Source organism: Mus caroli, unplaced genomic scaffold (assembly GCF_978045245.1).
Source record: "Mus caroli unplaced genomic scaffold, Mus_caroli_1 scaffold_6, whole genome shotgun sequence".
NCBI classification, from domain to species: Eukaryota; Metazoa; Chordata; class Mammalia; order Rodentia; family Muridae; genus Mus; species Mus caroli.
This window is the reverse complement of record NW_028227261.1, coordinates 139,925,852-139,953,173: the sequence shown is the minus strand read 5'-3', so window position 1 is coordinate 139,953,173 and position 27,322 is coordinate 139,925,852. Positions and strand designations below refer to the sequence as shown.

Below are 27,322 nucleotides of genomic sequence, written 5' to 3'. Positions count from 1 at the left end.
TTAACTCCTTCCATGGGTATTTTGTTCCCCATTCTAAGAAGGAACAAAGTAACCACACTTTGCTCTTCCTTCTTGAGTTTCATGTGTTTTGCAAATTGTATCTTGGGTAGTCTAAGTTTCTGGGCTGTTTTTCTTTAAACAGAGGTTTGCTTTTGCCTTTCTTGGATATTGCTATGGAAGTTATATGGTGAGTAGAAAGGAAAGTTAGAAAAGTCCCACCTGTATCCAGGGGGTGGTAGTGGAGAAAGAGGCAGCATTCCAGGTAGGTACATGTTCCAAATGCATCTAAAAACAAATCATCTCTGTGGCTCATGAGAAAGGTACAGAATAACTTCTTCCTAACACCTGTCACATAAGCAAGTGCTACTAACTGGATGGGTGTGGAGAGTGCCAGAGACACCACAGGTTAGATAGATAGATAGATGGATAGATAGATAGATAGATAGATAGATAGATAGATAGATAGATAGATAGATAGATAGATCGATAGAGAAAAGACAAAGGAACAAACAGTACCAGCCTTGGATGCCACCTAAAGATAAGAGGTAGATAAGCTGAAGGAGAAAATCTGGTTAGCATCTAACACTGAAGAGTGGGGAATTGCCAGATGCAGGAAGAAAAAATACCAGAGGGGCTAGAAAGAATCTCAGAGGATTGCTATCTTTCACTATGGCTGCAGGTTTAGTGAGATTCCTGTCTCAAGGAAATAAGGTAGAGAATGGTAGTGTAGTATATTCAACATCCTTCTCTGGCCTTAGGTTACACATCCCACATACATGTTCATATACCATACATACACATTACACACACACACACACACACACACACACACACACACACACACTCACAGAGGAAAATACAGAGCCAAATTAAGGATAACCAAAGGAGACTGGAGAGATGGCTCAGCAATTAAGAGCATGGGATGTCCTTACAGAGTACTGGGGTTCAGTTCCCACAGCAGGTGAATAACAACTGCCTGTAACTCTACTTCAGAAAACCTAACTCCTTCTAGTCTCCTTAGACACTGCCTGCAAGTCTTGTGTGAAGACTGATAGATAAACATAAATTTTTAAAAAGTGAGTTAATCTTTAATTAGTTTAAATAAAATTAAAATGAAAAAGTACTTGAAAAGAAATTCCAAAAGCATATGTGTTTAATATTGTCTAAATCACAAACATTAATTAATTAGTAACTTGAAAAAGTTCTCCTGACTGAAGGGGTCTGCAACCCTATAGGTGGAACAATATGAACTAACCAGTACCCCCAGAGCTCGTGTCTCTAGCTGCATATGTAGCAGAAGATGGCCTAGTCGGCCATCACTGGGAAGAGAGGCTCCTTGGTATGGCAAACTTTATATGCCCCAGTACAGGGGAAAGCCAGGGCCAAGAAGTGGGAGTGGGTGGGTAGGGGAGCAGGGCAGGGGGAGGGTATAGGGAACTTTCAGGATAGCATTTGAAATATATATAAAGAAAATATCTAATAAAAAATTGAAAAAAAAAGTTCTCCTGAGTTCCACATGAGTTTTATTTTAGCTCTGCCAGTGTAAGTATTTGGCAAACCCCTTAGCCAAATTCCAAGGAAACTACACTCATGGCAATGCCATTGGACCTCAAAGTGTTACTGAAGGGAGTGGGGTTGGGAAGAAATAATGTTATTAACTCAGTTTCCATTCAAATATCTTACTTTGAAAATTTGATACAGATACATAAAAAGTGGACATAGAGTTGGAAGAAATGAAGAGTAGAAAGTAGAAACACTGATTGTGAAAATACAAATATAATGTGATGCAAGCATTTCATCAGCAAGGGCAGGGGAACAATGGTTAGCCTCCCTCAGAGAGGACCAATCAAGAGATGATGCACTTGTGTGTGAAAGCTGGAATCTAAGAAATAAAATACTTTAAATTATATATTATCAAAATGGAGTGTATTCCTTCAGAAGCATCCTGAGGTACCATGGTGAAGAGCAACTAGGATGATGGTATCATTTCATCCAAGCAAAAAGGAAAGACCCATGATGCATATCACAGATCGCAATGTTCAAATAGAGGTAGCTGCAGCCAAGGCCGTGGTTACAGGATAAAGAATTGCTTCTGCCTCTTCAAAGCATGATCTAAGTGGAGGGAGGAATAGTCAAGCATTGGGCCAAGCAAGAGTTCCAACACAAGTTCAAATGAATATCACAGTGCCCAGTTTCTATGGCCAGTTCATGACCACATATATATTGCAAGCTTTAAACTAAGTAATGATATCCCTGGCAGTGGAGGAATGATTTATAATAACTTTGATGAATATCAGCTACCACCACTCTTACTATCTGCTGGATCTTCAGTTAAAGAACACAGGATCCGTTGATACATGTCACATTGAATTATAATAAGAATTAATCACTTCACCTTAAAGTCGAAATATCAAATGTATTCAATTTAATAGTAATAAAGCACAAAGGCAAGTTAGTGGTAAACTGCTCTTTCAAACAACTTTAAATCTCAATAAATTATTGTTTGAAAATGACTAATAAAAATCACAGAATTTCCCCCTTGACAATTTTACTTCTTGTGTGTATTTTGTGGGGGGTTGCTGGGTACAGGTTCATAACCATGTGCCCATGTGTGTGCACCCATATGCACATGGGTGCATGTGGAGGTTCAGAAGTTGATGTCAGATGTTTTCCCCAGGGTCTCTTACTCAACTTAAGAGATCACTGGTTCCACTGCACTGTCTGGCCAGCAAGCTATGGTGTTCTTGTCTGTCTTGTCATTGCTGGGATTGCAGCCATATGCTCTATCTTTTTACATGTGTACTGGGGATCTGAACTCAAGCACACGGCAAGTATTTTACCAATTTGTTTATACCCCCCAGAACTGACCTTTTACTCTTCAGTATTTCTAGAGTAATGTCTGCTATAGTGTCATGCTCATAACTGAATTATTGTCATGGAGTAAGATAAAGTGATCCCTTCGTAGATAGAATTCTATAGTACACATGAGACCATACATGTAATCTGATACTTCTTTGCAGAGTGGCGTTTAACTTTCTCTTCAGGGGTAGATTATATACAGCCCTCTTACTTGGAAGGGGTTAATTTCCCAAGAATAATCTAGCTACTCCCAGAGAGGATTAGGTAACTCATGTGATTTAGGTGGATAAGTATTCTATACCAAACACTAGGGCCCTTGTGAAAATGAGGAAATACCAAACCAGAGAAGAAGTGCTTGGTGCCAATAGCTTTCTCTGAGCAAGACTAAGCAGCCACTGCCCTGTTAGACATGGCATGCTGCCGCCCTTTGTGCTGGTGCCTGTTTCCCACATAGTAGCATCTAAGACAGGGCAGGATGGACACCCACTATCACATGAAAGCCTTGCCACACATGACCTAGAAACCCAGAACAGACTCTCCGATGTGTCAACCCAGCCAGCTCTCTAAACTGTAACTCAGATCTGTTTATCACAGTCTTAGACCAGTTTCACATCTCAGGTCTCTCCAACAGTGACAGTTTTACCCTTTCTGTTTGGCCCCACAGGCTAACACTCAGATGACAAACTTTACACTCCCACTTCCAGGTGGCTGAGTTTGTCTTAAACAGCATTTCTGACCCTGACACTAGTCTCAGGTGGAAGTTCTGTCAGTGTAAAAACATAACTGTCACCTTAAAGAGAATAAGTGTTTGTTTATTCTGGAGCCAAGTGTGAGTGGGTGTGGTCTAGCAACAGAGATTTGGGTTATTCCCAATGTGTTAGCGGGTCCATGAAGCTTTTATAGTCAAAAAACAAAGAGAGCTATAAATCATGACACTTGAAAAACAATGGCAGGAACACTGGAGGGGTGGGTTATAGTAAAGGAGAGAGAATCTCAGAAGCTATCTATCAGCTGATACTTTTCGCTCTTAGGTTGGGGAAGGTAATGGTCTGCTAAGTTAATACATTACAAAGGCAAACACGTGCACCATTTCTACATTCCAAATGATTTACCTAATGGTCACAAAGCAGTCAGGTCAGGTACAGGTCAGGTAAATGGCTATTTAGTAGGGCCAAGAAAAAATGGCTCTGAACCTGCAACATTCCAAACTACACTCACTGAAGTTCTGATTGGTTCATCAGCTTTGCAGCAGTTTGGTTGAAGGGACAGCTTCTCTCTAGGAACTTCCATTTACAGTTCTGTTTTCTCAGCACAGTGACACAATCTCAGCCCAAGGTATAGAACAGAAGTCCTCAGATCCTGTTTGTCTGTTACATTCCCCTTCCCCTCTCAAGAGGAGTGCTGCTAGTTAGAGCAATCCAAGTTGAACAGACTAAAGAAGATCCCTTTCCTGATAAGAGAAGGTGATCCACATCCTAGGAGTCTTTTCTCCATTCTGCCATTTTCTCGTGTGCTGAGCATGATGAGAACAGATCTTACCTAAGAATAAGCTCAGCATGCTTGCCTCGCATTTCTCACAGCTCCTTCTGACCTTAGCTGTAGCAGGTCTGTCCTCTCCAGCTTAGCCAGAACTGTGCTCTCTCTGCTAACTTAGCTAACTAAGTGGTTGTCACTCTGTAAACAACCCTTGTAAAAGCAGCATTTAGAGAGTCCCTCTAAAGAAAAAGTAATGAATAGGGACCTGTGTTTTAATGCCATGTGTGTGTATCAAACAAAACCTTGGCAGCATCATAAGAGATATTTTGTTCCCTCAGTTTTTACCACCAACCATTCATTTAATGCTATGTTATGTTATGTAGATGAGATTCTACTAGTTTTCATGTTCCTGAATAAAAACAGATTTCTTTCTGGCAGATTTGTAGATTTTTATAACCTATTCAAGGTAGAAATCAGCTGAAACCAATACTCTACCAACCTTCATCAGGAAAAGGTTCCACCCTTACAAAAACCAACAGCAGAATGATATCCTCAGGGTTGTAATAACAAGATCATATTCTCATACACTTCTGGACAAATTTCTGAAGAGAGAAGTAATAATAAGTCCCTTGTGGGATAGATTGCTATAAGACTTTTCTGTCTCTTTCCAAGACCATAGCAAAAGGTTGTGTAGTCTGTCAAATATTTTAAATAGAAATGAATGAAGAACTTTGGTAAGGCATAATTTTGTATTTTTGAAAAAAATTAGGTCATGGTGACTAGTTCCAAGATTTGGACAAAATTTAAACCCAAGCCATGTGGGTAATGGTGAAAAGTTATTTCCATCTGGCAACTAGTTTGTGGTGGTAATAGATTGATTATTAGCAATACAGAGCATAGCCAGCTGTCTGGTTCACACTATCAATAGGCTTGTGATTAAATAACATTATAAGTGAGTCTCCCAGAGGAAATTTACATATAGTCGAGAGACATGGTTGTGTGAAAACAAATTCCTACAAACACACACTCTTTTCTTCACAGAAAAGTGTTGAATCAAAGATCAATGGTCCTCATTAGTGAAAAGTTTACATAAACCACATCAACTTATGCTATAATTTCCTGTACCCTTGAGATCTCAATAAAGAATTACCATGATCCAGAATCCTAATGATTAATAGACACGGGAGCTTTGCTTTGCTTTGCTTTGCTTTGCTCTGCTCTGCTCTGCTCTTCTCTTGTTTGTTTGTTTGTTGGTTGGTTGGTTTTTTGAGACAGGGTTTTTCTGTATAGCCCTGAATACTCACTCTGTAGACCAGGTTGGCCTCGAATTCAGAAATCCACCTGGCTCTGCCTCCCAAGTGCTGGAATTAAAGGCGTGCGCCACCACTGCTCTGCTTTACAAACAGGAGCTTAAATACTAGAAATGGTAGTAGACTGAAAGCTTCTCCATGTTCCCAAAATTATTTTGAATTTGAAAAGAGAATAGTCAAACAAGATGAGCTAAGACACCCAAACAGGAAAAGAAGGAATGTGGGGTTCTGGGAGTGTAGGCTTGGGTGTCAGACAGATCTTCATTAAGTATTCCTTCTGCTGTATAGAAACTGCATAACTGATTGCTGAATTTGTAAGATTGTTATAAAGATAAATATAATATTCAAGGAAGGTTTATCTCATTGTGTGTCATATTTTGAGCATTTGGTGAAGACTATTTCTACTGCCAAGGAAGTTGTCAAAAATACAATCGGTGCTATTTGTGGGGAGGAGTTTTCAAAATGTGGTTAATATAATATGGCTGATAAGAGGAAAGGTTAGTACAGATAAAGTCCAGGTTTTTGGCACTGACAACTGGACGGATAGGAGGCAGGGGGCATAGCATTCACTGTAACAAAAAAAGTGGAGGGTTAAGGACTGAACTGAGAAGAGAAAATGATGCATTCAATTTAAGTATTTTTCTAAAAATTATTGAGATGGTGGGCAATAAGCAACTGTATAGTAATGTCTAGTTTGAGGAAGAAAAAAATATATTGAACTACAAATGTACTTCTATAATGTACTAGCAGAATTGAGAACTGAAGCCACAAAAATAAATCAGCTCATGAAAACAGAAGGTACAGTCAGTACAGAAAATATAGTCAAATATAGAGGCAGGAGAAATTACACCACTGTGCCTTTTATTTAGAAAAGAAATGGATGTTAAGATAGGATGGGGGTGCAGGTCTATAGATCAATTAGTAGAGGGCACGTCCGACATAAAAAAAGCTCTAGGTTCCATACCCAGAACTGAATAAACTACTGAGTGCTTTAGTGCATGAGTATGTTTCAGCACTCAGGTGGAAGAAAGAGGAGAATCAGAAATTCAAGGTCCCCCTCAGCTGCACAATTGAGTCACCTCCACCCCAAAGAGAGAGACAGGATGGAACTCTGCTGCTAAGGATGGTGGTGAATAGGAATGGAGTTGTGTCTGCTGGGAAGAGAAAAGTTAGAAGAGGCACTGAATGGGGAGGCACAGAATGGGGAGTCAGTTAATGTCTGCAACTGTGCTCTGAGTAAGAGATGCACCTAATCTAAAATAGGAGAGCAGAGTTCTGACAGAAGGGACCAAGCAAAATAAAAAAGACTTTTGGGTCCTTAGTACTGGTCACTGAGCCTGGGACATGTTTTTTGTCCCTCTTATTAATCACTAAGTCTCAATCAAATCCTTTTTCCTGTTATCATAACTGCTAACTGGTAAACTCATCATAGGTGCTCAGGCCAGTATTAAATCAGGTATCCCCCTCCATCTCCCATCCTAAGATATTCCAACAATCTGTAAGAGACCTGCTGGGGAAAGGACAATGGCACAGGGTAAATGTAGTCTCTCTACCCTCAGAGCTTTCTTCTGGCTTTGGCCACAAAGAGTGGGCCTTATCCAACAAGCAATATGCACAAGCCATTGTAAGAAATGGAAGCTTAAGAGATCAACACAAGGGAAAGCCTAAGAGCCTCCTCACTCAGATTGTATTTTACACACACACACACACACACACACACACACACACACACACACACACACAGTGTTAGCACAGACTGAATCCTTGCTCATGCTGGAATCTGTCTTAGCAATGCAAGAATTGGAGGTAACAAAGCAATAGTTCTGAGCCACAAAGTCTGAATCTTATGGAGCTATAAAATACAATAATATTTGTCCTGATGGGTTTCATAAGATAGAAGCAATTTGTCTAACACACTTAGCTTGTGATAGCACTAAAACGTGTCACTAACAATCAGAAGAAACAAAACCAGGATAAGCAAATAAAATAAGTGCCTGCATGCCAATAAAAAGACAGTGTGTCTCCAAGGCTGTTTCTCTCTGTTCTGACCTTTGTTGTTTTGGCTTCATCTTCAAGGTTGTGGGTCCCTGGAAGACATCTATGTGCATTAGCTTTCCTGTCATCAGCCCCAGCATGAGGGGAGTCATCTTTTCATGAAGTCCACACGTGTAGCAGTTCCCAGGCTAACTTACTGAACCACATAGTTATTTTTATTGTCCTTACCATGTAAAAATGATAAATGACTAGTCTGCCATGTTGTAAACCCCTGTCCCTATGTGTAGAGGGCAGCTCTTTTTCCTGAATTAGACATTGTCCAGAAATGTGGCAATGTGCCAGTCACCAAGTCTTGAGCCATAGTTAATATAAGCCAAATGTAACATAATTGTAAGTGGGCCCAGTGTCCCACAACACTGCATAGGAGTACCTGTGTCAACAACAGAAAGCAGAGAGAGCGGGAGAGGGGGACAGAAAGACAGAGACAGACACTCATAAAAGAGAGGAGAGGAGAGAAGAGGAGAGGGGAGGGGAGGGGAGGGGAGGGGAGGGGAGGGGAGGGGAGGGGAGGGGAGGGGAGGGGAGGGGAGGGGAGGGACAGAGAGCCATCATTCAGGCAGTGTCTCTAGGCCCAGGTACCACCTCTGTGAAAACATCATATAGTTAAGATGATATCCAGATACCAGCATTTTTAAACTCTCAGCACTCAGTGTGGTACCAATTGGCCCACAAAGGAGAGAGTCTACTCTAGATACAATCAGGCCTCTGATAAAAATGGACTTTATTACTAAAGCCAGAAGTAAGATCTCACTTAGCCTACATGTACTGAAAATGAAATTAAGCTTTCTTCCTCTAAGCAAAGGTAAGGTACAGGTACTAAAAGCATCAAGGATGAATGCCATATTTATATAGTAAAGGCTACAAACGCCATTGTCCTTGGTCCTCAACTTAGTACAATTATTGCAAATTGTGTCACATTTTCAACACCTACCAAGGAAAGTCCTGGCTCTTTCATGCATATAGTTTTAAACATTTTTGAAAGAACTGCCTTAGTAGTGATCCTTTAATATCTGGATAATCATTACTTTACACTGAGGAAAAATGAAGTCAGAAGTGCTAAATGAAATCTGGAGCTATCATTTGGGAGTAAGACATGGGACGGGGGAAAGGGTGGAGAGGGAGAAGCTGGCAAAGTATCACTAGATCTTCTGTGGTGGGTCCTCTGTAGAATTTTTAAGAGGACACAGACACTATGCTTGAGACTTCCTTGGGAGTACCTGGGTGTCATTATTCATGAAGAGGGATTTCTAGCAGGTAGACATCACAATTCAGGGAGCTGAGTTAGAAATGTATCACTAATGCTAGGATGCTGTGTTCCTGAAGCAGAGACATGTTAGGGAGAATCCCCAGATGAGTTGTTAATCTTTCCAGTGTAGGAGGATTCAAGAATTTCCACTTCTCATCCCACATGAAATCTGCCTCATCTTGGGAGTACAATGAAGCTTGGCTTCCAGGTATCTGTCTTAGTACTGGTGCTGCCATTTAGTCTCCATAATTATTAGGACTATTCATCTTTGTTTTGTCACCCAAAACATTGTGATACAAACATCAGGTGATTGTTTACAGCCTCAGGCTTTCATGGGTTGGGGGGGAAAACTATAGATGGTCCCTCAAGTACAAGCTAAACAGTCCTGCATCCATTCTCATTAGCTGTGGTTCTTACAGGATAAGTGATGCACTCTAAGTTTGCTTCTTCTCTTGTGCCTGACTTTCCATGTCGCAGTCACTCCATACTAGCCATACAGGCTAGAATGGAAGCAACATATACTGCAGACCAGTGTTACACCTACTGGCTTGCCAGTCATGTGGATAACAATTCCAGTGGCTTGTAGTCACTACAGATATCTGCTTATCTATAAAAGGCATTTGGTAGCAATACAAAATCTATGTATCTGTTATTATAACAACAAAACACAAGCTATAACAGGCTTTCTTAGCATCCATTAATGAACACTGCCTTAATGAGTAGTTCTTGCCTGGTAACAGAAATAAATAACAAAGCTCCTGAATTTGAAAACTATTTTACACCTGCAAGAAGTTTCCAGAAAATATTTTATTGTGGTGAAATAAGGACATAAAATTTATTTTGCTTTTTCTTCTTTGAAATGAATACATCAGTGTTTAGTTTTATATTGGTGAGAGGCAATTCACCCTTAAGAAATCTGAAAGACAGGACATCAAGTGAGGGATGGGGCTGCCATCCCACAGTCACACCTCTGACCATAATTGTTTCGGTCTGAAAGAATTACAGGGATGGAAATGGAGAGAAGCCTCAGGAAAAGAAGTTCCAGTGACAGGCCCAAAGTGGGATCCATGTCAAGGGGAGGTCCTAAGGCCTGACACTATTACTGAGGCTATGGAGCGCTCACAAAAAGGGACCTATCATGATTGCCCTCTGAAAGACTCAACATGCAGCTGAAAGAGTCAGATGCAGATATTTGCACCCAAACAATGCACAGAAGCAGCTGACCTCTGTTGTTGAATTAGGTGTATTGGCTAGTTTTGTGCCAACTTGACACAGGCTGGAATTATCACAGAGAAAGGAGCTTCAGTTGGGGAAGTGCCTCTATGAGATCCAACTGTAAGGCATTTTCTCAATTAGTGATCAAGGGGGAAAGGCCCCTTGTGGGTGGGGCCACTCTGGGCTGGTAGTCTTGGTTCTATAAGAGAGCGGGCTGAGCAAGCCAGGGGAAGCAAGCCAGTAAAGAACATCTCTCTATGGCCTCTGCATCAGCTCCTGCTTTCTGACCTGCTTGAGTTCTAGTCCTGACTTCCTTGGTGATGAACAGCAGTATAGAAGTGTAAGCTGAATAAATGCCTTCCTCCCCAACTTGTTTCTTGGTCATGATGTTTGGGCAGGAATAGAAACCCTGACTAAGACATTAAGAAAGGCCAAAAGAAGCTGAGGAGAAAGGTGATCCTATAGGAAGACCAGCAGTCTTAATTAATCTGAACCCCCAAGATCTTTCAAACACTGGACCACCAAACAGACAGCATACAACCAGTTGATATGAGGCCCCCAACACACATACAGTAGAGGACTTCCATGTCTATGTTCATTCAGAGATGATGCACCTAACCCTCAAGAGACTGGAGGCCCCAGAGAGTTTAGAGGTCAGATGGAGTGGAGGGTGGGGACATCCATGTGGAGATGGGGTGTGGTGGGGAGAAGGTGTGAGATGTGGAACAGTTGGAGGGTGGGAGGGAAGGGGCAGGGAATGGAATATGGAGTGCAAAAAATGAACTAAAAATAAAATTAAATTTTAATAAAAAGAGTGGAACATCAAGAAGAAGAGGAAGAAAAAGAGGAAGAGGAGGAAGAGGAAGAGGAGGAGGAAGGAGGAAGAAGGAGGAGGAGGAAGAAGAAGGAGGAGGAGGAGGAGGAGGAAGGAGGAGGAGGAGGAAGAAGGAAGAGGAGGAGGAAGGAGAAAGAGGAAGAAGAAGGAGGAGGAGGAAGGAGGAGGAGGAGGAGAAGGGGAAGAAATCTGGTAAAACCTGTGGGATCTCTCCTTGCCTTCTGAAAGATAAGCAACAAAAATGTATAAGATAAGGAAGACGTGATCAATATAGGAATATATTGGCCTAATTCCCAAGCCTTCAGTTTCCATCGATGTCGTTTAAGAACCTAAGTCTATATAATACCCCTATGAATGTTTTATTTAAGGGTTGGTTCAAAGCATTTTGCCACAGACATGAGGGAAGTTCCTTGGCAGAGGAAACAAACCTAGCTGCCTGGGGGGAGCAGGTGGTGGGAATGCTGGGACTGTGCCAGTGGGTGAGTGAATGGCAGACTTAAGAACTACCTGCCAGAGTGCAGTGAGGAATAGCTGCTTCACATGGGGATGTAGGACTGTGTTGCCACATTCTCCCTCTAAGAGAAGGCAACCTGAGTGAGGTAACTCAGACCCAAAAGGGCATGCGTGGCATGTGCTCATGAACAAGTGGATATGAACGAAAAATATACAGAATATCCAGGATACAATCCACAGAACTCAGAAAGGTTAGTTAACAAGCCCAGGGGCCCAAGTGAGAACGCCTCAGTCCCACTTGGGAGAGAAAAGAAAGCAATCACAGGAGGAGGGAAAGAAGGAAGGAGGGAGGGATCTGGGTGGGAAAGGGGACAGGGCAGGGAAGAGGGGAACATGATCAGGTATTGGGTGGGGGAACAAGAATGAAGCCCTGAGTGCCAGCAGAAAGAGTGGAAACTGGCAACCTTGGGAGGTAGGAGGTGGGGGATTCTTCAGAATGTACCAGAGGCCTGGGTGGTGAGAGACTCTCAGGGTCTCAAAGGGAAGGACCTTAGATGAAATTCCCTACAGTGGGGAGAGGGAACTTGTAGAGCCCGCCTCCAGCAGAAAGACAGGGCATTAAGTGGAGGGATGAGGTTGCCACATCATAGTACTGGTCAAAACCTCTGAACCATAATTGTTCCTGTCTGATAGAACTGCAGGGACGAAAATGGAGGAAAGCCTGAGGAAAAGGAGGTCCAGTGACAGGCCCAAATTGGGATCCAGCTCAAGGGGAGGCCCTAAGGCCTGACACTATTACTGAGGTTATGGAGTGCTCACAAAAAGGGATCTATCATGACTGCCCACTGAAGGAGCAGCTGAAAGAGTCAGGTGCAGATATTTGCACCCAACCAATGGACAGAAGCTGCTGATCCCTGTGGTTGAATTAGGGAAAAGCTGCAAGAAGCTGAGGAGGAGAGCAACTCTATAGTAAGACCAGCAGTTTCAACTAAACTGGACCCCTGAGATCTCTCAGACACTGGACAGCATACACCACCTGATATGGGGCCCCCAACACATATACAGGAGAGGACTGCCGGATCTGGACTCAGTCAGAGACGGTGCATCTAACTGTAAAGAGACTGGAGGCCCCAGGGAGTTGGAAGGCCTGGTGGGGGAAGGGGGGAGAGGCATCCATGTGGAGATAGGGCAGGGGTGGGGAGGTATGGAATGTGGAACAGTCAGGGGTGGACCAGGAAGAGGATAAAGTCTGGACTCTGAAATAAAAGAATAAATAAGGCATAGTACTACCCGAGGACCCAGCTATACCACTCCTGGGCATAAACCCACAAGATGCTCCAACATGTAATAAGGACACATGCTCCACTATGCTCATAGCAGCCTTATTTATAATAGGCAGAAGCTGAAAATAACCCAGATGGCCTTCAACAGAGAAATGGATACAGAAAATGTGGCACATTTACACAATGGAGTACTACTCAGCTACTAAAACAATGAATTCATGAAGTTCTTAGGTACATGGATGGAACTAGAAAATATCATCTTGAGTGAGGTAACCCAATCACAAAAGAACACACATGGTATGCACTCACTGTTAAATGAATATTAGCCCAGAAGTTTGGGATACCCAAGATACAATTCACAGACCACATGAAGCTCAAGAAGGAAGACCACGGCCGGGTGTGGTGGCACACGTCTTTAATCCCAGCACTTGGGAGGCAGAGGCAGGTGGATTTCTGAGTTCGAGGCCAGCATGGTCTACAGAATGAGTTACAGGACAGCCAAGATTACACAGAGAAACCATGTCTTGGAGAAAAAAAAAAAAAAAAAGGAAGACCACAGTGTAGATACTTCAGTCCTTCTTAGAGGTCATCTAGTGACTGTCCCACCTGGGGAGCCATCCCATATACAGACATTAAACCCAGACACTATTGTGGATGCCAACAAGTCTTGCTGTCAGGAGCCTAATATAGTTGTCTCCTGAGAGGATCTGCCAGTGCCTGACAAATACAGAAAAAGAGGCTCACAGTCATTCATTGGACTAAGCACAGGGACTCCAATGAAGGAGCTAGAGAAAGGACCCAAGGAGCTGAAGGGGTTTGCAGCCCCATAGGAGGAACAACAATATGAACTAACCAGTATCCCCCCCGCCCCCCAGAGCTCCCAAGGACTAAACCACCAACCAAAGAATACACAAGGTGGGACTCAAAGTTTCAGTTGCATATGTAATAGAGGATGGCCTTGTGGGACATCAAGGAGTGGAGAGGCCCTTGGTCTTGTAAAGGCTCAATACACCAGTGTAGGGGAACGCCAGGACAGGGGAGCAGGAGTAGGTGAGTTAGTGAGCAGAGGGAGGGAAATGGGGGCGGGGGTCGAAGAGGAAATGAAGAAAGGGGATACAATTTGAAATGTAAATAAAGAAAATATCTAATTAAAGGTAAAAAAGGAAGAAATAAAGAAAAATAAAGAACTACCCTGTCGGAGTACAGTGAGGAATAGCTCCTTCACATGGGGATGTAGGACTGTATTGTCACATTCTCCCTCTCTTTAAGAGTTTGAATTTTTATATAAGCTGCCCATCTTGTTAGTCCTGGTCAGACAATAAAATTAGCATTATTTGACACAGGCCTCACACCCAGGAGTGGTCAGCCAAAACAACTGGACTTGGGAGACTGAAGAGTGAGAGAAAAGGAAGGAGGGAAGGAAGGAAGAAAGAAAGGAAGGAAGGAAGGAAGGAAGGAAGGAAGGAAGGAAGGAAGGAAGGAAGGAAGGAAGGAAGGAAGGAAGGAAGGAAGGAGAGAGAAATAGAAAGAGATGGAGAAAGTTGAAATTGGGGAAGAGGTATTTGGGGAAAGCTTGGAGGAAGAAATAGACATAGACATGATCAAAATACACTGTATGAAGTTCACAAAGAATTAGCAAAAAGATTGTTTTGAAAAAAATTAAATAATTGACACTGCTTGAGAAAAACTTTAACAGATCTGTCTGGAAGGATACAAGAAAGGGAAGAAAGACAGTCCCAGTTACTCACATTTTATGCCTTTACTGTTGGTATATTTCTTACATTTATTTTTAAGGCATAAGATTTAAATTGAATTCAACATCTTTCCTACAGTGTCCACATGCCACAGTGGGACAACCGATAGCTTGGGGAATGCCTTAAATCTTTCAATATTTACTTAAAAACTACTCCCCTGTGCTAGGCAATATACAGAGAGGAGAACACTGTCTTTGTTTTCAGAGTCTACAGACTGTGGAAAGCACTGTATCAGAGGTTTACAATGCCATGAATTAAATAGAGCCTATCACAGAGATATGTAGAAAGGACAAAGGGAGGAGGAGGAGGAGGAGGAAAACATGCCTCCTCACAGGAGACTGAGAGGGATTCTCAGAGGAGAGAGCTCCTTTAGTGCTCCTTTTGTGAGGTCCAGATGATTAACCATTTAGTGAGATGTTCTGAGTGAGTAGATTTTTTTTTATTTTAGCAGAAATAGAAAGAAGAACATCAAAAATTATGCACAGGGAAGCAATATGGTCAGATTATTATTGTTGTTGTTGTTGTTGTAATGACAGCAGTGTAACAGAAGATCTACAGGATGCAAAACAGACAATGGATAGCCACAGAAAATGATTTAAGTAATTTAGTCCATTAAAGAGTAGCAAGGACATGAAGCAAGGCTACTCTTCATTATCTTTGTTGAAAAGATAATGTTATGGCTAAAGAAACTCCATTTTATGTTAGGCATCCATCTTCATACTCACCACTTGTCTCTGACTTGAGTCCTTGGAAGATAAGTTCCCAGTAACCCTGAGTGATACCCACGGGAAAATGTACAGACATAACTGTCTTCTTGATACATATATGACTAACTGCTTTTTTTTTTCTTTTGTAACTTGCTTACACAGATACCGAAAGATTGTTTTGAGTTGCCTTAACAGTGTATCTTGGCAGAAATGAACAGGTTTTGCTTGGCTTGCATAGAGATTGAAGGTCTTCATGTGTTTTCCCCTTTGAAAGTCCATCCCCATACCCCTCCTTGGCAGCAATCTCAAAATTGCCTCAGAGAATGATCATTCTGCTAGCAGCTAATCAATCAATACATCCTTTAATTATAGCTGGATTGAGTCTGTGGTATTTTCCCAGAAGTCACAAACTCATCACAATAACTAGAGGACCAAAACAAAAGGGAAGAACCTGGAGGCTGTCTTACAGTAGGAGTTGAAGGTGAGGGTGTGGGGAAGGTCAGAATGCCAAGCATGACTTGCTCTGAGAGAAGGCTGGGTACAAAAGCAAGCAGGGTACTCTGGAGCCAGGTTATTTGAGGTCAAACATTCTCGAACACTTATCTTTTATGTGGCTTCAGGCAAATTACTTAGACTCTTTGACTCCCTTTCTGGTATATATGCCAAGAGATCTATTGGCAACATTGTATATTTGTGCGTAAAATTTCCTATTGTTACTACTCACTGTAGGATGATGTTAGAATGGTGACATTATCTAGTGTGCTGGTCTTAGAAGATCAAATGTTCCCTGTGTTGGGCTTCTGGACCAGTTCCATTGTGATAGGGTGTGCTCCAACATCTGCTGTGCTTGAGAAGAGTCTAGGTTGGTGTGGATTAATAGATGGTTCTCAGATTGAAAAGAAAGCATCCTTAGCTAGTGATAGTGGCCAAATCCTTTATGCAGATGATATTGTCTACAGTGATTTTAAGGATGGGGCTAAGGTTGGAGTGTCTAAGATTGGAATATATGATAAAAGTCTCTGAGATGTCTGATTGGAAGCAGAGGAGGCAAAATCTACACAGGTTCTTTAGAAGAGAAGACCAAATAAATAGGAGGGAGATAAAATCAGAAGGATCTATAAGAACAGGTCAGAGGAACTGTGACATAGGAGTCAGGTGTATATAAAAATGAATAACACAAGGTTGGAGAGTTGGCTCAGTGGTTAAGAGCACTGACTGCTTTTCCAGAGATCCTGAGTTCAAGTCCCAACAGCCACATGGTAGCTCACAACCATCATAATAGGATCAGATACCCTCTGCTGGTGTGTCTGAAGTTAGCTACAGTACTACAGTACACACATAAATAAAATAAATAATAAATTGTTTTTAATGAATAACACCTATCTCACACTTTATCACTCAGGATACTTTTCATTAGCTTGATTTTAAATTCATTTCTAAAGACAGAGAAAGCAAGAGTGGTTTCTAGTAGAACTGTATCTATTTTCAGGACCTATAGATCCTGAAGACATTGAATTCAGAGCATTGCTTCACATATCAGTAGTAGTTAAAAAGGATCTGTTTCTATTGTTCACATTGTGGTAGAAGCACAAGCTTTATTCCTTCTACCTTCTAAGTCCCCTTTATACTAGGGGTGATACCAAGCATCAACATACAGCAGCAGGGAGTCACTGTCTGCTTGTTCCCCTAGGTGGGACAGCTTTTCCTGTCACTTCTACTTTGACTCAAAACCTCAGAGATGAAACTTGAAGATAGACCTTATTTGCAGAGACAGACAGTCAACTTTTCCAAAACCTCTCCTATTACAAATAACATTGGTATTACAAAAGGTCTGATGATTTTGGCTGTATAGAGAATAAAATGAAAATGTTGAGCATGTTGGCTTTGGAAGTGGAGGAGTTCTGACTCCTCTGCTTCTCAGGTATGAGGGCCTGAGAAACTGACTGCTTTAAGGCTCCAATGGCAAGGCAATGTTAACTCTGGATTCTCTTAAATAGTGGGCCCCTTACAATATATGTTTTACCTTTGAACTCTTTTCAATAGAAGAGATTGAAAAAGAATTAGAAATGCATATTTGAAAAAGCCCTTTGCAAGAATTCATCTTTCCTGACAACAGAAAAAACACCAAGAGTCTTCCTAGCAGTGTAATTGTCCGCATATAGAACATGTGACCGGATCCAAACTTCTCATGGAACCAGGCTAAGTAAGTGCTTCTCATCAGCTTATCAATGTACTTCTTCCTAATCAATGTAATGCATGATCATTAAAGTCTCCCAAAAGCTAAACCAAACTAAGTACCAAAGGCTTACACAAAAGCCATATCCTAATGGCGAGCCTAAGGGAGCTAGCGGTATCGCATTCCCGGGTGTTCTTGGTCACTGGGTGCTTTTCAAACATAAAAAGACAACTACTGCTAAAATCGTAATTATTCCACTTTTATTTTATATTAAATAACAGCAAAATAAATTTGTGGGATATGGTGAAACTAAACATCTGGGGACAGAAAACTTGCTTAAGCCCATCAGCTAAATTTTCAAATGACATAGGATGTTTCATCTGTAATTTAAAGTCAAATAAAAGAAAGGCAGGGGATGCCCAGGTCTGCTATTACTTTTTTTATTTTTTAAAGATTGCTATACTTTTGCTATTGGCAAGATGGTCATTAAAAATACAACGCAGAGTTAAGCAGTAAAATTGTATTCCATAAAGATAGCACTGTGGACCTTAACCCCCCCCCCCCATGCAGATGTTCCTAATCAGACTGAAAACACAAATTCACAAACCAGTTTGTTCCAGCTACAGAATAATTTCATTAAAAGCATACTTATAATTGAACAGAAGAAATAATAGTTAAAGCCAGGGAGGTAGTGAGACTGCATGGAAATATAATCACTAGGAGTCTTTGCCAAGAAAGCTGGTCCAAAGCTTTAAAGCTGGGAAGTTGAGAAATCAGTTCCTTTTCTGGCTACAGGTAGAACATTACTACCTGAATCAGCCAAAACTCGTGTGGACATACCTTTAAGGAAAGGAGGTACACATACACACACATGCATGCGCGCGCGCGCACACACACACACACACACACACACACACACATACGAGTGTCATTTTTTAAAATCTGTTCTGGGGACGTTTTAGCATGTTATATTTCTCACTGAGACACGAGTTCTGTAGGGACTGCACGTCAGAATTAAACACACACAGTGCAGTCCACACAAGCTCTGAGGATGCAGGATTCGCTTTGCAAGTAGTGATCTTGGCAATAAGCCTCCTTTATGCACAAAAAGCTTTGTTCTCTGCAAGTCCCATGGCTACGGCAGGTAACTGTAACTGTGTGCTGCTAATTGGGCTCATGAGCAATTGTATTCAGAACAGGAAATGTTTTATAGCTTGATTTGATGAAGGTGGGAAATTATGTCAGCACAGTGAAATTATAAAAGCTCATTTTTTACAATCACTGATCCATTACTCTGAACCAATATGAAATTTAACATTGCAAAATATGTAATTCCATTCAAGGGTTACTGCTTAATTGCTTAACTCCTAGCCAGGGGTAGGTAAAAAGCCAAGTAATTTTAAAAGCAATTAGGAAAATCACACACAGAAACATCTACTCTGCTTATTTTCCTAAAATTAATATCCATTTTATTAAGTCTGCTTCACTAGCTAAACTGTCACCCCTCAAACATAACCCCCATCCAAGAAGCAAAGTAACATCTACTCTGCACAAGACTGTAAACCCAAACGCACACTTACCTTGTGCCACCTGTTGAACTGCCAACATTATCCCAGACACAGTGTCTGGAAGCAGGTTTTCCTTCAGATTGTACTGCGGTGCCCATTCCAAGATAGGTAGGCGCCTCTTACACCACTGCTTAATGTCTTCTCGGTGGGGAGTGTGCAACTTGCCCCACAGCACGCTTCTCTTTTTCCTCTTTGCTCCCGTCATTTTTTCAGATTTTCAGATTCCCTCCTGTAGTAGTCAACTTCTTCAAGCAAGGGAGAGAGAGAGAAAAAAAAAAAAAGTTGGAGAACACCTCCTTTCGATGCCAGGCTCCAAATCGTCTGTGGTTTACAATGTCAAAGCTATCCAGAAAATAAATAAGTGAGAGAGAGAGAGAGAGAGAGAGAGAGAGAGAGAGAGAGAGAGAGAGAGAGAGAGAGAGAGAGAGGGAGAGAGAGAGAGAGAGAGAGAGAGAGAGAGAGAGAGAGAGAGAGAGAAACAGAAACACGAATGGATGCAACTGAGCTGTATGCTTTACTGTGGTTCAGCTAATTATTCTAGATAAAAATTATAGACTCAAACCTTGAATTCTTATCTGAATAAGAAATGGTTCTTGTTCTTGTAATACTTTTCTGAACTTGGAAAAGTAATAGGTTCGGTGGTGAGATAGTTACAGCTCCCTTGCCAGTAATTCCCTTTATATTCACTGTCGTCTTATGTTTTTGGCTGCATTCCCAATGGTTAATGAGGTAGTTCTGGGCGTGTGGTGGAAGTGGGCTGGGCTATGCTAATGAAACCAGGAAGGATCCAGCCAGTCCAGTGTCTCCCTACAAGCAGAAGCGAAGTCCCGACTGCCAGAGGATTTTCTGTACAGAATATGCTACAGCCACACTTCTTTGTGAGGTATATATTTCCTACATCACTAAAAATTGCCAATTCCATAAAAGTCGGAAACATGATAGGGGACTACATGAGTCCTTGTCATTCTATTCTCTGGAATATGAAGTTTTCATTCATAGAAAAAACATTCAGATAACCACTGTGCCATCTGAGAAAGGACCAGCTAGTTCTTATAAACAAACTGAAATTTCATCTCCTGGGCTAAGGATTTAAGTATCACAATGAGCAAATATTTGTGGCTAGAGTTTATTTTTCTTCCTGTCTCTGCTCATTCACTTTTTACTGATTGTTTCTCTATGTTTTTAATTAACACACTTATGTCATTGTAAATAAAATTTATTGAGAAATTCAGTATCATTAAAACTATTGTTTGAAGAGGCACAGGTGTGTGCACGTGCGTGCACATATGTGTGTATGTGTGTAATAGTATGTTTGTTGATATAACTTTTAGTAGAGCATTCTTTTAAAAGCTAGTGTTACATTTTATAACAGAATAGACTGTCAAAGATTTTATTGTAGTATTGTTTCCCACAGCCTCCAGAAGAATAAATCTGTATTATGATCTGAACCATTGGAATTAACCCAAAAAGCCAATATTCTAACTAAAACTGTGAAGCCAGAAGAAAGAAAAGCATGCATGTAGTTATTTACAGTGCTTTCTAATGTCCGTTTGTCCAGAGATTAGACATCAGATGCTGGAAGCTATTACAACAGTAAGAACGTAGACCCTCTATTCTCTACAGGATTCCCGCTATGCTTTTTCCCATTAATTACATTAAGAGAAAGAGCTACTTTCTCAACTTCAAAAATATGTCCCTTGTTTGTAACATATGTAATACTTGGCAATACTTTTTTTTTCAAACTCCATGAATCCTAAATAGATCTAGAGATATACATTTATATGAATGTATGAGTTTTTTTCTGTATTTTTATGTTATTTTCATGACATGACATTTCTAACACTTCAATACATTTCTAACTCAGGGTCAAGCTAAAGGTTAGAAGAGGAGTCTTAGGGCTGAGATGAAGCTCAGTGGAATAGTTCCTGCCTACCATGCATGAGGCCCTTGGTTCACTCCCTAGCAAAACAAAGAGGGAGAAGGAGAAGGGAAGAATCTCTTTCAGAGAGGAAGCTGCAAATGGTAGCATTTTAAACTTATTGTGTGATCTAAAAATAGCCTGAGGAGATAAATGCAAATGCACACAGTAAGAAACTATAGGCTGGCTTTCCTTCCTGCGTGGCAGTCTCTCCCTTTAGTGCATGTACTCTATTCAGCATGTGTGCACAAAAGTCAAGAATTATGTTCACACTCATTGTGTGTTAGTTTCCTAAGATAAACATGAAATTAAAAAAAAAAAATTCAAACCTAGGCTGAAGAGAGAGAGAGAGAGAGAGAGAGAGAGAGAGAGAGAGAGAGAGAGAGAGAGAGAGAAACTGAATGGCTCACCAAACAGTTCCTAAGAGAATAAATGTTTCCTAAAAATCCTAACATTTAAATCTGGAGCTCAACTTCCATATCTTTCCAAGCCTGTGTGCAGACACACTATTTAAACCCTGTCTAAACCTCGCTCCCTTTTTAAAAAATATTTTTATTAGGTATTTTCCTCATTTACATTTCCAATGCTATCCCAAAAGTCCCCAATACACTCCCCCCGCCCACTCCCCTACCCACCCATTCTCACTTTTTGGACCTGGCATTCCCCTGTACTGGGGCATATAAAGTTTGCATGTCCAATGGGCCTCTCTTTCCAGTGATGGCCGACTAGGCCATCTTTTGATACATACGCAGCTAGAGTCAAGAGCTCCGGGGTACTGGTTAATTCATATTGTTGTTCCACCTATAGGGTTGCAGATCCCTTTAGCTCCTTGTGTACTTTCTAAACCCCGCTCCACAGCACGGTATCAGTCTTATTTGTAATCAGTAATGCCAAACAAAGAGAGTTTTATGAGGAATTTCTTCACACACATGAAAGTCTCAAAATGACTAGGCCAGCACATAAAGTTCAGGAGTCATAACATTTATTTGAAAGTTTCAGTGACTGAAGGTACTTTGATGTTCAATACTATATACTACCCATATGGGCCATCTCTTCCCTGAATGTCCAGCGAGCACCTATAGACATCACAAGATTTTCTGACTGTCTTCTACTTCAGATATGGACCAACAGGAGAGCTCTTCTTCCTAAAACATCATTTGAATGACATCATTAACATGTCTAAATTTCTGTAACCTCTGTTAAATTCAAACCTATTAACAAAAACAATGGAATTCTCCTGTCCGCCTGCTGCTCCCAACTAGCCCATCATAAACTCTCCCCCAACAAGTGCACAGTAATCAGTCACCGCGGAGGAGGAAAGGAAGGAGATCGTAGGTATTACGTATGCTTTAGAAGATAGTTAATGAAGGAAACAGGAAAAGGTATAACTAACATTCTATCGGGGGGAGGGGAGGTAAATTAATAATGAAGTCACACAGAAAGAGTTAGATGCTAAGGAACAGGGGAATTTCATTACCATTGAGGGCAAATTCATCCCATCCTGCCCAGACACTTGTGTTCCAGCAAGAAAGAGTTAATGAACTGCCACGTACTGACATCACATCTTTTACTGCCAACATTGAGATGCATCCACATATGGAGGAGCTTTTATGAAAATCTACATCTTCCATGAACACTTCCCTGGCTCCACAGCATTCTGATCCTGTTACAGGGTTAGTATTCAGGTAGCCTTCACAGATAGAGAGCTGAAGTCATTTTCATGATTTTTTTTTCCCCTCCTGGCTTTACATCTTCCACTTACGATTTTCTTCTGACTCACTCATAGTGTAAATTCTTTATAAATAGGGCTTATTCATATCATTTTCTTTTTTCCTTATGATCAACTGGAAGAAACTACAGACATATTACCCACTAGATAGTGATGAATACAATAGTCCTCCTACAATGGCTCAAGGATCACTTAGCCTGTTGCAGCATAACTGCCACACTGTGCTCTAAAAGCATAGAGATAGTATGCAGAGAGAAAACAAGTGAAAAAAATAGGGAGAGCTTTTGTCTTTGCTTGCTCAACTCTTCCTTGCCCTTTCAAAATCTAAGAAATGTTCTTGTTATTAACACAGTCCTTTTCTTTATAATATAGAAGCTGGATTGTTGGGAAGGAAAAACTGAATGGGACATGCACAAAGGGAGAAGGCACAAGTGATGCAGCATCCCTCTTGGCTGGAGACTTCACGGGGTGGGGGGCTGGCACTGAGTGCATTCAAAGCCGTTATGACATATAAGGGAACCGGGCCAGGCTTGAGTGAGGTCAGAGTCTTTTGAGAAATATTAAGCTGGCTATAAACTGGATCACGTTCCCTGGGTTTTGAGAGACATACGTAAAGATTGGCATATGAAATTTGATTTCAGCATGGTGCCTCACCTGTGCAGGGAAGGAACACCAAAAGCACTGATAGATACCCATCCAAGTTATACTGGAAATACAGACTCACAAAGCATGGGTCACAGCAGTTTCTAACTCATGCCTACCACATGAGGTTGGTATATAGTATTTCTTTTTTTTTAACTTTTCTCTTTTTTTCAATTTTTTATTAGATATTTTCTTCATTTACATTTCAAATGCTATCCTGAAAATCCCCTATACCCTCCCCTTGCCCTGCTCCCCTATCCACCCACTTCCACTTCTTGGCCCTGGTGTTCTTCTGTACTGGGGCATATAAAGTTTGCAAGACCAAGGAGCCTCTCTTCCCAATGATGGCCAACTAGGCCATCTTCTGCTACATTTGCAGCTAGAGTATGAGCTCTGGGGGTACTGGTTAGTTCATATTGTTGTTCCACCTATAGGGTTGCAGACCCCTTCAGCTCTTGGGTACTTCTAATAAAAAGACAGACACAAGGCTCGATCTGCTAGAGAAAGAGGAAGCAGGAATGAAACCATTCACTAAACCATACAGCCAGCACAGCAATGTATCCACATATGGGCAAGCTTTTATTATGTCAATTAAACTCAGTACCATCTTCTAACTAATGCAAACTTTACACAGATTGGCATAAACCTTTAACCCAAATTTAGTTTTAATTTGCCTAAGCTTAGAAAAACAACCTCTTCTAATTTTTGGACCTGACTACTAGAACTTTTTTTTTTTTTTTTTACCTAATTGGTAAGCCAAGACCCACTATTTCAGAGTTCTACTCATTGCCGTTTATCCTAACTTCTGAACTATATTACAGACTCTCACTTTCATGCTCAATTCATTCAATGCTATAATTTCTGAATATAGTTCTTTATCTTTCCTAGGAGCTGTTCATTTCCTAAATACCATAACATACATAAGTGAATTGCAGTCCTGAATTCTGCAAAGTTTTCTCATAACCAGACAGTCCAACAGTGAGCTCGCCAACAATGAGCAAAACTGATGACAAGAATGATCACTGACAGGCTTAACTAGATGTCTTTAATTAAATAGAACTTGCCAACCTGTTTGTTTTCCTTATTTTCTTTTCATTCTGCCATTATTTTGTATTATGTGACAACTGTGGTTATAGCCCTAGTGCTATAGGAAGAAAAAGTTAGGAAGATCACTGAGGTTTCTCACCTCTGACCTAGCTTCAAGTTCAAAGACAGACCCTGTCTAAATCAGGACAACTGACATCCTCCTCCAGCCATTGCATGCAAAAAAAAAAAAAAAAAAAAAAAAAAGCCATGGTCAAATATGTTTTTATAGTGTCTAAAATGTGTCTTAAGGATTCATATCAAATCAAGTATGCTGTCTTCAATGGTCATATAACTTCAATAAAAAGTAAAAAAGACAGTAAAATTTCTCCGAAGACTTCATTGACTCTCCCTCTCAATACATAGCCTCCATTTGGAATGAATAACAATCATCGAGAAAAAAGAGATTATTTGGAACTTAGTATTACTCAAAGGGGAACTAGCTAAAAATACTCCATTAATCTTGTATTTTTCACCTGGATCAGTTCCCCAACATAAATTTCCCCACTTTCTCAATAGTGTTTGACTTACTTTTAAGGGAAATCCAAAATCAATATGGATCTTGCCTCATTAGCACAGGAACTTGAATTAGCACCTAGTACTCTGCCCTATTTAAGAGGACTCAACAACATAGTTATTATCTTCATAGCTTTCTGGAAGATGATTTGAGCTTCATGTAGCAGATCTGAGACAGCACTAAGAATCGGGACATTAATTCTTATTTTTTTAAAGATTTTAAAGATTTTATTTATTTTATTTATTATTATACATAAGTACACTGTAGTTGTCTTCAGACGAGGGTGTCAGGTCTCATTACAGATGGTTGTGAGCCACCATGTGGTCGCTGGGATTCGAACTCAGGACCTTTGGTAGAGCAGTCAGTGCTCTTATCCGCTGAGTCATCTCACCAGCCCCCGGACATTAATTCTTACAATTCCTCCTTCCAACATGAATAGCTCCATCTGGAGACCAAAAGGTGACTTACAGAGTTGACCTTGACCAAATCATTTTCTTATATACATATAGCACTCGGTCTCAGTGACCAAAGCAAAGCTCTAGGCTGCCTGGTGGTGTAAGATTCTAATCCTAGTTATTAAGAGATTGAAACAAGAGGATGACAAATTGATATCCAGCCTAGACAGTTTATTGATATAGACCTTCTCTCAAAATAGAAAAGTAAAAAGAGACCTGAGGATACAGCTTAGTGGTAGACTCATTGCTTAGTGCATGTGAGGTGCTAGATTCAATACTCAGTATTTCAATCAATAAATAAATAAAAATAAAAATGTAAAACTAAAGCTCCTGATTTGACTTTAAAACTTGATGAGTTTGTACCCTTCAGGTCAAGATAAATGAAAAAATATAGGGAACTGATGCATGGATAAGAATTCCAATAACTATTTACTTTTGCCAATATTTTTCTTCATTTTCCTGATTGCTGAATCATCAAATAATGATCATAAAATAAACTTCTGAAAAGTATAGAGAAGTATTGAATACAAAAAAGTGTTCTATACTTATACTGCTAATTTTCATTTTCATGTGTTATCCTTATTCCTTTTATAAAATGTTTTTACTTTGCATAGCTTAGCATCATGGTCCACTATGTGTATGTCATGTAATGTAACAGAAGCCTTTGCTACAGCCTCAACAACCCTCTTGCTCAAGAATGTGATTTTCTCTAGAAAAGGACAGTCTAGTTACCAAGCTTTTTATTACTTCAAATAACACCCAGGGACAGTCTCGGTGTAAGCTTTAAACTCACATTTATTACTTCCTTATAAATAAATTGCTAGAGCTCCAGTGTCAACAAACCAGTCTGAATGATGCCAAGTTTTGGCAGCTATGTTTCCCATGATCCAAAGAGGTTTTATTGGATCAAATTTTACATGAGTCCAAATCCACAACAAATCCATGTTTTGAGTAGTCTTACCTTCTACCTCTGTGTGTTGACTTAAAGTTTCAGGATGTCTAGCTTTCTAGACTAATTGATCACTTAGTAAATGGTTGCAACACTACAGTTAGACTTTACTGAGGCCATAAATTTTTTTAAAATGTATTTTTTTTCTTCTGAGCTTGATTTTACTTGATGATTTTGATTCCACAATTGTCAACACAAATCAGATATGAGCTAATTCCCCAAACAATACTTAAAACAATAATCAGGACTTCTCAGCACTCATATTTGTCTACAGAAGCCAAACTAGGTGTCAGTGAGACAAAAGCGGTATAAAAAGAAAACATGTATAGTTATAGTAGCTATTTAAATTCACACAGCTGGAGTGGCTGGAGATGAATTAGCAGTTACACACATGTACTGCTCTTCCAAAGGACCCAGTTGTATTCCCCAGCACATACTTGAAGCTTCTTATGAATGCCCAAAACTGTAGCTCCAGGGGATGCAATGGCCTTTTCTGATCTCCACAGGCACCTTCATGCACATTAACTTACATAAGCACATACACATCTACATTAAAATTAAAACAATAATAAATGAATAATGCTTTAAAATATAAACGTGTCCTCAAGACATTTTAAGTTCAATAAAAATTCAATACATTCAAGGACTTTTAGATCTTGAACAAAGAATTTCATTCATTTCAATCAATAAAACAGCAATTAGGTAAAGTGCCAGATATTTTAGTTTCCTCATTAATTAATAGCACAGCTGAAATTTACTCTAGAAATTTCAAAGTTTTCATTGCATGTAAATGGCAATATTTATTGCTAGTGAAAATTCATCTGCTCAGGCAATAAGTCAACCTGCAAGGAATATCGCTGTTTATTTGTGTCAGAAGGAACATACAGAAAAATATTTGAAGTGTTATGTTATGGAGTCAGACTACCAACTAGTACAGCTTTGGCAAGCAAAGCTAAAACCAAATGCCAACTTCTCAAGGTCTTTGAAAAGAACATTGAGATAAGTGGGCACCAAGGACAATGATTGGCATAAGGGAGAGGCGCCGATAAATTCTGTTAGCTATCACAAATTTCTTTCACTGTTTGCTAAGAT

The 27,322-nt window shown here is 40.4% G+C and overlaps 2 protein-coding genes across 7 annotated transcripts in view; both read right to left on the bottom strand.

Moving 5' to 3' along the window:
• Slc26a7 (solute carrier family 26 member 7) overlaps positions 1-19,618 on the bottom strand; it is a 122,058-nt gene extending 102,440 nt beyond the window's left edge. For 5 of the 6 annotated variants that reach the window (XR_015047452.1, XM_029476358.1, XM_029476361.1 and 2 more), the window contains exons 1-2: positions 19,500-19,618; positions 18,950-19,182 (exon numbers count right to left, since the gene is read on the bottom strand). Coding sequence is in view for 5 of the 6 variants with exons in the window: in XM_029476358.1 (XP_029332218.1) it covers positions 18,950-19,142 (193 nt within the window). In the remaining variant the exon portion in view is untranslated. The remainder of the gene's footprint in view (positions 1-18,949; positions 19,183-19,499) is intronic. The other variant, XM_029476359.1, reaches the window with a different exon arrangement.
• Positions 19,619-21,830: 2,212 nt separating this feature from the next.
• The window catches only part of Lrrc69 (leucine rich repeat containing 69), a 146,686-nt gene continuing 141,194 nt past the window's right edge, over positions 21,831-27,322 (bottom strand). The window contains exon 9 of the mRNA XM_021160582.2: positions 21,831-22,000. The gene's annotated coding sequence lies outside the window, so the exon portion shown is untranslated. The remainder of the gene's footprint in view (positions 22,001-27,322) is intronic.